The following is an 11,622-nucleotide window of genomic DNA, read 5'->3' as shown; positions in this document are numbered from 1 at the left end:
TATTAAAAGATTTTATTTTTATTTATATTTATTATTAGAATTATATTTATTAGTGTATGTGTTAGTTTAAGATTAACAACGTTTGGATTAAAACGGGTCGATATTTAATATGTATTTTAGATGTGGATATGCAGCTGCAACCTAAATTGTTAAGTAAGTATTATGCTAGAAGTATTAGACTTTTGGTCCAGCAGTGTATATTAAAATAAACTAACTTGCACCATAAATTTTTAAAATTTGACCAGATATCTATATAACTAATTAAATTTCAATAATTATAAAACAAACACGTAATGAACTAGAATTTTTGAGTTATTTATATAATATATTATGCATTTTTTATGTTATTTAATAATCATTACCATTTTCGCCCAATTTAAATGTAAAAATTAGTCAACTACTGGTCTAACGAATCTTCTCAGTAGTCATAAAAAAACAATACTGAGAGCAAAGAATTAGGTAAATATGACATCTGACCTTATAGTGGGAGGCAATGGTTCAAAATAGTTCCAATAGTTCACGGAGATGGGGAGACTGAATAAAACTATATAAGTTTTTTATTAAGGTATGATATTTATATGTGCTTAGATTTCAAAGGTGTTTACAAATTCAAATTGTTTATTACAAGTTTATTACAATGAGAGTGTATGTAAGTGAACCTGTGGTTAATTAATTAATTTATTGCACAAATATTGTTGGACTCATATTCAGTGACAGTGTTATGGGGGTGAATTATATTAAACAAATATAAAACTGGATTACAATATTTGTATTATTATTCTAAATTATTATTTAGGACAATTTGGATAATTTTCAGAGTTTTAGATTATTTTATTATCCATATTGTTCTAGTATATTTTTCATTATCATCCCATTTTATCTCAGGTCCTTCATCATCTTCCTCTATTTTAAAACAATTTTAGATGACTCTCTAGTTTTTTGACTAGGTATAGCCCCCTTTTTATATATTTTTTACTAATATGCTATATTTTCATTGCTTTCGATGTATTTCGAGGTATTCCTATCTTAATATTTTAATAAGCTTCTTCTAATTAGTCTACATTTGTTTCTCTGAAGTTGATCTTCTTTGTTTTCATGTATTTTTCTTTCTGCGATATTTTCTTTTCAGTTTAATTTATTGAATTAAAGCTTTGACCACATCTCAGCATTATGTTCTATTTCAAAATTATTAAAAATATTTAAAAATATCATCAAAAATATTTCAAGATTAATCAAATTTTTATAAAAAAAAAAATCATCTTAAAAATTTAGAAATTATATAATATTTTTTTTATAGATAATATTATTTAGCGTCTTTTGCTTGAGCCATTGCGCTCCACAGGAATACAAAAATAAATTTCCAGAACAATACCAAGGTCAACACATACCAATTGTTAGGCAAGAACAAGAAGTGAATTATGATGGCACCTACGAATACAAGTGAGATTCTAATAGCATTAACATTAGCATGCATTTTGTATAAGGGTTTATAGAATTTGAGATTTTTAGATTGTCTCAGAAACTTTTCAGATTTTGTAAGCTTCAATTTTCCTTCTTTAGTAATTCCAAAAAATACCTAAATGGTATTTTATTTTATTGAAAATTCATTTCATTTTAATATGCTTTTATTTTTTTATAAGTTTTATTTGTTGTTTAGTTTTATACTCTACATCGTGTGTCACAAGAGTTTTCCCGAATTTTTGGGGTAATTTGAAGTAATTTATTGATTTATTTATTTTCACAAGTGGGATGCTGTATACCTCTAACCAAATTATAATTTCATAGTTGGGTTGATGTTTATTAATAAAATGAACCAATTTCAGAATTTTTGAAGAGGCTCTAAAAGATATTGATGAAGGCATCTCAATAAATGCAGTGAATCTCAGTAACCTGTGGTGTGAAAATGATACAATAGTGTGTTCCAATACCATAGCAAGGCTGCAAAACTAAATGATTAAAATAACTGAAACAAGTAGAACATATGGACTAGAAATAAACACCAGCAAAACCAAGCTAATGATCATCAGCAAGCAAAACATAACTGAATTCTTGACTATGAGCTCTGTGTTCAAGATCCAGGACATCACTCTAAAAACAAAAATAAGGCTCCTTAAATGTTACGTGTACTCAGTGCTTCTATACGGAGTAGAAACGTGGATATTAAAGGCAAAAATTCTATGGAAAATTCAAGCTTTTGAGGTATGGTTGTACAAAAGGATCCTGAAGATACCATGGACAGACAAAGTCACCAATGAAGAAGTACTACGGAGGATGAACACAATTCCAGATTTAGTCAACATCGTGAAGGGACGTAAGCTGCAGTACTTGGGATATATAATGAGGAATCAAGGCAGATACGACCTACTCCAGTGCATTTTACAAGGTAAAATTCAAGGAAAAAGGGCCCCAGGATGAAGAAGAATATCCTGGCTTGCTAACCTGAGAGCATGGTATAGAAAGAACTCAACACAACTATTCCGTATAGCAACCAACAAAGTCATCATAGCCAGAATGATCGCCAATGTTCGGAACGGACAGGCACCCTAAGAAGAAGAAGAAGGATTTTAGAAGGAAACGTTCCGTATAAATATTAGAGTCCAATGCCTCCCCTCTCTACGAGATATCAATGTCTTGAAATGCCGTTTCTGACCCAGTTGTTAATGTTCTCCACCTTGCATGTCCGTCATATATTTGTATTTCTAACTCTGTCCCATAGTGTCTTATCTATTTTTGAACGTTTTTCATCTCTGCTGTTTCTAGCATTTTTTTCCTTCGTGTGTCAGATCGTGTTTGCGTCGCGTATAAAAATATTGGTCCGATGACTCTTTTGTAAATTCTTCCTTTATTTCTTTCCAGATATTTTCTTGCTTCATTGCGGCTCTTTTTGCACTATTCACTTGATCTTCTACTTATATTTCGAGCTTAGCTAGATAGTATGATGTTTAAATATTTAAACTTTATCACTTGTACTATCTGTCCCTCCAGCTCCAATTTACATCTGAGCAGATTTGTTCATACTTGAGCAGTGTTGGAGAATCTGTAGAAATAAAATATTTACAAAGTTTGTCCAAAATGTTTTTTTCTCTATTTTTGAATTTGTTTTAATTATTTAGATTTTAGTCCAGGTTAATAAGGTTTTTTCCATGACACTTTAATTGTACTGAAGCGTTTTTTCGACAGTTAATACCTATAAGAACAAATTGTATGTATTTCCTGAGTATATGGCGGCCATTTTTATTTATAAACAATTTAGTGTCAAAAAACGACCTTTTTTCATTTTTTTTTTCAAATCAATTAGTCATGTCGCCAGTGGGGATACAACGGTCTCCTTAATTCAGATGGACTTACCCAAGTTTTTTTATGTATTTTGACCCGTAGAACACGAATTTTTTGGGGTAACTGTTGATCCAGATGTCGATAAGATTGTTATAAACAAAGAACTTGAGGAATCATATACCAGCGATTTTTCGCAAAACAAAACATTTTTTTGTATTTTTTGGGTGATTCTAAGCAAAAAATGTTTTTACAATTTTTTTAGTAGGATGCATAGTTTTCGACATAAACGCGGTTGAACTTTCAAAAAATCGATAAATTGCAATTTTTGAACCCGAATAACTTTTGATTCAAAAATAAAACAGCAATTCAGCTTACCTCATTTGAAAGTTCAAGTCAAATTCTATCGGTTTTGATTACTTTCATTGCTAAAAATTAATTTTTTATTGTTAAACAAAGCTTTAAACACATAGTGATTGAATGATGTTTTCAATGCATTTCTCATTTGAAATCCAACGAGTAGGCGCCCATACGACAATTTCTACGTATATTACGTACATTAAAACGCATGCATTGGGCACGGGAAACACTAAGTGTTTATGGCTTTGTTTAACAAATAAAAAATTATTTTTTAGTAATGCAAATAATCAAAGCCGATAGAATTTGACTTGTACTTTCAAATGCAGTAAGTAGAATTGCTATCTTATTTTTTAATCAAAAGTTATTGGGGTTCAAAAATTGCACTTTTCCGATTTTTTGAAAGTTAAACCGCGTTTATCTCGAAAACTATGCATCCGGCGAAGAAACTTGTAAGACCATTTTTTGCTGAGAATCACCTAAGAAATACAAGAAATTTTTTTTTTGCGAAAAATCGCTGTTGTGTAATTCCTTAAGTTCTTTGTTTATAACAATCTTATCGACATCCGGATCAACTGTTACCCAAAAAATTCGTGTTTTACGGGTCAAAATACATAAAAAAAACTTGGGTAAATCCATCTAAATTAAGGAGGCCGTTGTATCCCCCCCCCTGGCGACAGGACTAAATGGAAAACAGTAAAACTTATGGTTTTTTTAGTACACAAATTTTCTAGAGCATAGAAGAAGCTTTAAAATGGTGCACTACAAAGATTGATATAGTCATTTATTGTTAAAATAATTGCAAAAAATATCGAAATTGCAAAAAAAAATAATTTCGCAGTAACTATTGTAAAAATTAGTGTGTAGCTTTGAAATTTTTGTCAAATGAGGGTTCTTTAGTGCTTAATATGCGACAAAATTTTTAAAGCGATTCATTCAATTGTTTTAATTTTATTCAAATTGTTTATCCCAGAGAGCTTTTTTTGTAATAACATTAGTCAGAGAAAAGTGATGTTAGAACCATTCTACAGATGTCAAATGAAAGAGCATGAGCCAAGTTTTCAAACTGGTTTAAAAAAAGTGAATACAAGATGCATTTATTAGTAATAAATAATTATGCAAATGTTTCGTCAATTTTTCCTTATAAACCTTTTAATTTTTTATATAATAAATTATATATATTTATATTTATTACAATTTTTTATCAATTATGATATACTTAACATTACTTGGTAAAAAAACTTGTGCACATTAAAAACGGTAAAAAATAGATTTTTTTAAAAAAAGTTATTCAAAAAGTTTATAAGGAAAAATTTTCGATAGGTACTTTTGCATAGTTATTTATTACTAATACATGCATTTTTTATTCACTTGTTTTAAACCATTTTGAAAGTTTAGCTCATGCTCTTTCATTTGACATCTGCAGAATGGTTCTCAAATCATCTTTATCTACTCTCATTATGTATAAGACAGCAGTGCGTGAAGGACTTAAAGTGTGCGTGAAGTAACAATGTATCTTACATGGGATTTACTTTTTCGCACTGTTTTTGGCACACTTTCTTATAATCAAATATCCTTAACTTTTGCGTTGTCATGGTGATGACATGTGAGCAATAAATTACAACAAAAGTTTTGACAGTTTTGTGGTCTGAAAGAAGTTAGAATTTTTAAATGTAAAGTTCAAAAAATTGTAGAATAGAAATGAATTCCAGTGACGAAGTGTTACATTTTTTTATTTGTTTATCGTAGATAAAATATTGTATGAAACTGTGCGTGAATAACTTTTTGCGAACTTACGCGATTTATAGCACTCGCTCCACTGTCGCTCGTGCTCTAAACATCGCGTGTGTTCGCAAAAAGCATACTTCACGAACTGTTTCATAATTAACTATTTTCTGACTTATGCTATTGCAAAAACTCTTTGGGACAAACCATTTTAATAAAATTTAATTTATTAATCCAATAATTTAACAATTATTGAATGAATCGCTTTGAAATTTTGGTCACATATTAAGCACCCAAGAACACTTATTTGACGAAAATTTGAAATAATATTTTTTTGTAATATTAAACTTTTTTCGCAATTATATTAACAATAAATGAGTATATCAAACTTTGTAATATGCCATTTTAAAGCTTTTTTCATGTTCTCGAAGATGTGTGTACTAAAAAAAACCGTGTTTCGCTGTTTTCCATTGATTTAAAAAAAAATCGGAAAAAGGTCGTTTTTTGACATTAAATTGTTTATAAATAAAAATGGTCGGCAGATCCTACGCAGAAAATAGTTACAATTTGTTCTTATAGATAGGTATTTCCTGTCGAAAAAATGCTGCACAACCGTGGCTGTTGAAGTATCACGAACAGGGTATAATTTTACCGTATTACCTGGCCTATTTGGTAAAATGCATAGCATCTTTAATTCTGCATTTCTGCAGTCTGGTTTTTTGCAGCCTCTCTTTAAGAAAATAATTTTCAATCTCTCTTTGATAAATCTACCAACAGTTTACAATCTAGGCGTCTTCTATAAGGGAATAGAAAATCGTTTAGAGATATTTGACTTTTTTTTTTCTGTAAGAGGCGACTTTGATTTTCTAGAGTATCAATACAACTTTCATTTAATTTCAAAAATTATAAAAAACAATATTTTTTTATAAACATATAAAAAAAGTATATATGTATTCAAACAAAAAAATAAGATAAATAAAAGAAAAACAAAAGAAAAACAAGATAAACAAAAAAACATATTTAACAAACTAATTTCATAAAAATTTATAAAAAAAAATTCTATATTTTAGCTTTGAAACTGGAAATGGCATAGTCCAAGAAGAAAAAGGATTTTTGAAAAACGCCGGTACAAAGGAAGAAGCTCAAGTCGCTCAAGGTTTTTCCTCATATACTTCCCCCGAAGGAGTAAAAATAGAATTCCGGTACATCGCAGACGAAAACGGTTTCCAGCCAATCGGAGACCACCTACCGACTCCGCCACCAATCCCTGAGGCTATTTTACGAGCGCTAAGTGTACTGAAACAGTTGGGTAATTTGAATGAAGACCAAGAAGAAAATAACAACATTAGATGAAGAGAGAGTGTGATCAAATCGTTATTTTGGATAAGTCCCTTCATATTTCAAAATGGTACCATACTAACTATGAAATACTTCAAAGAATTAAGATCTTTTTAAAATACGTCAACACTTTAGAGTAGGAAACAGCGGTGGAACCTCGCAAAATGTACACAAGTTCGGTTTTATTTTTTTGCAGGAAAATCAAGGGGTGCTTATAATGAAACTAACATTTTCTTAAAAAATTTCGCCCCTGAACTCCCCTTTTTATCCCTTTAAAGGGGGTATTTGTGGTTTTTGCGAAACGAAGCCCTTCCTGTATACGTTTTACAAAAAAATGTACTTAATAGTAAAATGAAGAGGACTATATTTGCTACTATTTGTTTTCTGCCAGCATATGTCTATCACACATCGTTTAGCAGGGGTGGCGTCCAAAGTTGACAAATTTTTAAAAAAGATGTTTTTAAAAACAATTATTTTTCCCTAACTGTACTGAAAATTTAAAATAGACCCTGCCGCAATTATCAATCACAATAATGAGTGGCTGATTTTTTGGTATAGGTTTCATTTAAGGGCAATTGCTAATTTTTTAATTACAGGGTGTTACATTTTAAAAAACCCCTTTTTATACCATCTGAACCGCCTATGCTAGAGTAAAAAAACTTTCAGCGATTATCCATGTACTGGTGTTATATACAAATTTCTATAATGCACCCCCATTTTTTTTTTCAGAACAACCTAACCCAACCCAAAAAAAAGAAGAAATAATAAAGAAAGTGATTTCCTTGGAATCCTTCACACAACATGCCCTTTATTAAAATGCTTCATTTTATGCACGTTGTTATTACCCATGCATGGATACCAAAAGGGGTTAATTGATGCAACCCCTGTAGCAAAAATAATAAATAAAGGGGGGTTGAAAAAAGCTTTTATTTGCTTTTTGGCCCATATGGACATATGCCCCATCAATAGAGTTTTTCATAAATATATATGATTATTGCAACACCCATACGCAAACTACCCCTATCCTTGAAAATAAACTGCAGAAACTACCCTTATCCCTTAGAGAGCATGGCTTTACGATTTTCTCATCACCTATGCATTTTTTTAAATCAAAACTTATGCAGAATTAAAGACCACTATTTTCTCTACAAATAAGGTCCTATGCATTTTTTCGTATAAGCTACCGTTACGGCACAGTGGCGCCGTAAACCTCAAATATGCTTTGGCGGGCTCCAGTTTTTTTTTCGTCACCTACCTATTAATTTTATTGGTAACGTAATTATGGAAAATAAAAGAACACAACGTCTGCTACACATTATGACCTATGCATATTTTATTTTCTTTGTACCCTGAAGCCACAGTGGTGGCCCAAAATTAATTTTTGATTATTTTCTTTATTAGTTCTCCTTTTTTTTGGTGGTTCCGGGGAAAATATGGGCGTGTATTATACAAATTTGTAAATAACACCAGTAAATGGATAATCGCTGAAAGTTTTTTTACTCTAGCATAGGCGGTTCAGATGGTATAAAAAGGGGTTTTTAAAATGTAACACTCTGTAATTAAAAAATTTGCAATTGGCCGTAAATGAAACCTATACCAAAAAATCAGCCACTCATTTGAGATTTATTGGCGCAGGGTTTCTTCTTAATTTTTATTATAGTTAGCGAAAAATATTTTTTTAAACACCTTTTTTAAAAATTTGTTAATTTTGGGGCGCCACCCCCGCTAAACGGTGGGTGATTGACATATGCTATCGGGAAATAAATAGTAGGAAATATAGTCCTCTTCATTTTACTATTAAGTACATTTTTTGCAAAACGTACAGGAAGTACTACGTTTCGCAAAAACCACAAATTACCCCCTTTAAATGGATGAAAAGGGGGGTTCCGGAACGAAATTTTTTAAGAAAAATTTAACCGTAGAAAAAGTTAAAATAAAACCGTACTTACGTCCATTTTGCGAGGTTCAACCTCTGTTTCCTAGACTACTGGTTTTTTTAATAATTGAGTATGTGATTCGCTCATGGCTATATGCTATAGCTATAAGGTTTTTTTGAAATGTGAAGGTATTTTGTTGAGGTAGCGAAGTATTGTGATAATAATTTATTAAAGACATGCTAGTTTTAAGTTAGGTTAGGAATATAAATATGATTTGTGTTGATCCATTATCAATAATATTATGAGAAATATGAGGAATAAAGAACAATACAAAATTTGCTTTTTATCATTTGGCAAATATTTTGCTTGTGTAGTAAGTTTTTAAATTTTTCTTCCTATTATAGTTTATGTTATACGGGGTGTCCCAAAAATATTAGTCATAAATTATACCACACATCCTGGGGTCAAAAATAGTTCGATTGAATCTAACTTACCTTAGTACAAATGTGCTCATAAAAAAAGTTTCAGCCCTTTGAAGTTACAAAATGAAAATCGATTTTTTTCAATATATCAAAAACTATTAGAGATTTTTTATTGAAAATGGACATGTATCATTCTTATGGCAGGAACATCTTAATTTGCTACCAAACTTTCACCATGTAATCAAGTCACACCACAGCTCAGATGTTACCTGGGGCAAAATATTAAAATAGTTTAAATATCCATGCTTTAATTAGCATTTTTAACTGATGTTTCCTTAACGGACCACTTATACAGGGCTTTGACCCACATATTTTCGTTAAACTATATCTTGGTGGTTAGCATGTAAACTTCATGTGAGTATAACCGACAGCTTTGTTAATCATAGTCAAAATTTCAATCTTTGCATTATTTTATCAGGTTATATTCATTTTAGGTAAGCACTGATGATGACTGGTAAAACCAGTCGAAATCTAGTTATGTGATTGTGATGTAGCCCTTTTTAGGGATTTTAAATATATACCTTTTATAAAGGATTCACTTATTTCTTTAAGTTTTAAAAATTTTCCAAGCGATTTACTAAGGTTCTAAATGTCGCCAAAGTGGTTAAGAAATATTGAATAACAACAGGCGTATTTTGCCCCCTTATTTTGTATTTATTGCTAAATTTCAGAAAAGGTAATACCTTGGGACATTTTTGATCAGTGGTATATCATACAAAATTGAATTATCTTTATTTTATTTCTGTACGACTTTGTTCCAAAACGAACCGTTTTAAAGTTATAAGTAAAGAAAGCAGAAAAAAATCGATGTTTTTCGAAATTTTTAAATATTTTAATTTTTTATTAATGTTCAGGGCATATCTGAGAAGGAGCATAAGTCACTTATTATTACTGAAGGTGTCACCTAACTTTATCTGCAAAAATCCGAATGCCGCCTCTCACATCCAAAAATACACGTTTTTTACAGATTAGTCCTGGTCTAATAGGAAACTATTTAATAATTAAAAGTGGCCAAAAATAGAAACAGAATGCAAAACATGGGAAAGGAAGGATCGGAATACCAATCCCACGCCTTGGAAGGCAAAAGGTTATGAGAAGTAGAAGAAGACATTGTACAATAAACAAAAAAATTTAAAAGGTACCTATATTTAAAAATTATGCTCTATTTTTCAATACTCAAAAATCAACAGAATGTTGATAAGGTACATTTTAATAAATTTTAGATGACTCATTGGTAAATATACATCAGTTAAACTGTACCAGGTGTATTGGGTGTATTTTTATCCAGAGATTAATATCTCTTGACAATAATTGCCAGGTGACATTCCATTTTCCTGTCTCAAGTATTTAGAAACATTTTTAATAAGTTTAATAAAATACGTAAACAAGACCATTATTTACCTAAACAATTTTTTTTATTAATATTCTATTCTGAACTTAAGTGATTGTGTTCGTCAATCTAAAGATAGCATCTGCAATTTATTTATTCCCAACACCAGAAATAAAGCTTTATGCCTAGTTCGAGAAATTCAGATATTTATTTCAATCAAACCGTTAAACATGACCACACAACTTTCATTCTTCAACTATTTCCAAAAACTCTTAATTATTACTCTACTGTCTCTGTACTCCCAAAATCTCCGTAACATTGTTGACACGATCATAGTTCTAGTTTTGACAATATCGCAATTTTATTTCATATTGGAGCCCAGTCCTCCCATAAATACAGCAACTCATCTATTTTTAGAAAGATTTTATAACATGACTGCAATGTTACCAATCATATCGGCGCAGATATTTACAAAAACCATAAAGAAGAAGCAAATGAAGATTATCTTAAAGGAATTTAATAAGATTTATTTGAATTTAACTAAAATCTGTCCAAACATGAAAACCAAAAGCCCAGTTCTGTTCTTGGGGTTTTTCATTGGACATATTGTACTGGTTTCCTGCTACTTTGCTGCGATTATGTACCGTACGACTCAAATATCGCGTGTAGAATGGATAAATAGGTTGTATTTTTTATTTCTCTATATTCTTATAAATATTATAGTACTACAGTATATAGCATTGGTCCTCATTATAGATATACTACTTAGACTTCTGAATGCATCAATTGGTGAAATTAAAAACCATCTGGTAGTTGAAGGCTCAGCTGGAATTTTACAGAAAGTTCACATTGTGGTCTGGTCATACAACAAGCTGATTTATTTAGCCAAAGTTCTAAATGATGCCTTTGGTTTGACTCTTATTTGTCTTTATATCAATTTATTATCGCACTTTACTAAAACTGCTTGTTTTTTATTAGATTATATTCTCTATGATTTGGAGATAACACCATGGATAGTGTTTTTTAATGTTTTGCAAATTATTAAAAATGTAGTAAGTATAACGTTTTAGTAAGTAATCATTATCAACATCACGATCATTTCATTGCTACTAAGAAGATTGTCTTCAAGACTTCCTTTGAGAATGTAAACATCCAGTCCCATTAAGCTGGTTCATAGGACCCAGAGTCACCTTTTCTCTTGATCATGTTAGTAATTTCTCTTTGGCGTATCCAAGTTCTG

The 11,622-nt window shown here is 30.6% G+C and overlaps 1 protein-coding gene across 1 annotated transcript; it reads left to right on the top strand.

Moving 5' to 3' along the window:
* Nucleotides 1-586: 586 nt before the first annotated feature.
* Nucleotides 587-8,905, top strand: LOC114325721 (endocuticle structural glycoprotein SgAbd-2-like). The gene is made up of 3 exons (XM_028273850.2): nucleotides 587-649; nucleotides 1,298-1,440; nucleotides 6,426-8,905. The coding sequence occupies exons 1-3, from the start codon at nucleotides 638-640 to the stop codon at nucleotides 6,706-6,708; spliced, it is 438 nt and encodes a 145-aa protein (XP_028129651.2). The 5' UTR covers nucleotides 587-637; the 3' UTR covers nucleotides 6,709-8,905.
* The last annotated feature ends 2,717 nt before the right edge of the window (nucleotides 8,906-11,622 follow it).

The sequence above is a fragment of the Diabrotica virgifera genome, chromosome 7 (genome assembly GCF_917563875.1).
Source record: "Diabrotica virgifera virgifera chromosome 7, PGI_DIABVI_V3a".
Taxonomy (NCBI): domain Eukaryota; kingdom Metazoa; phylum Arthropoda; class Insecta; order Coleoptera; family Chrysomelidae; genus Diabrotica; species Diabrotica virgifera.
The sequence above is the reverse complement of the archived record's forward strand: the minus strand, read 5'-3'. Positions and strand labels throughout refer to the sequence as shown.

Coding starts and splice junctions, on each gene's coding strand:
- LOC114325721 (XM_028273850.2), top strand. Junction 1,441..6,425: donor GATGGCACCTACGAATACAA/GTGAGATTCTAA, acceptor TCTATATTTTAG/CTTTGAAACTGGAAATGGCA.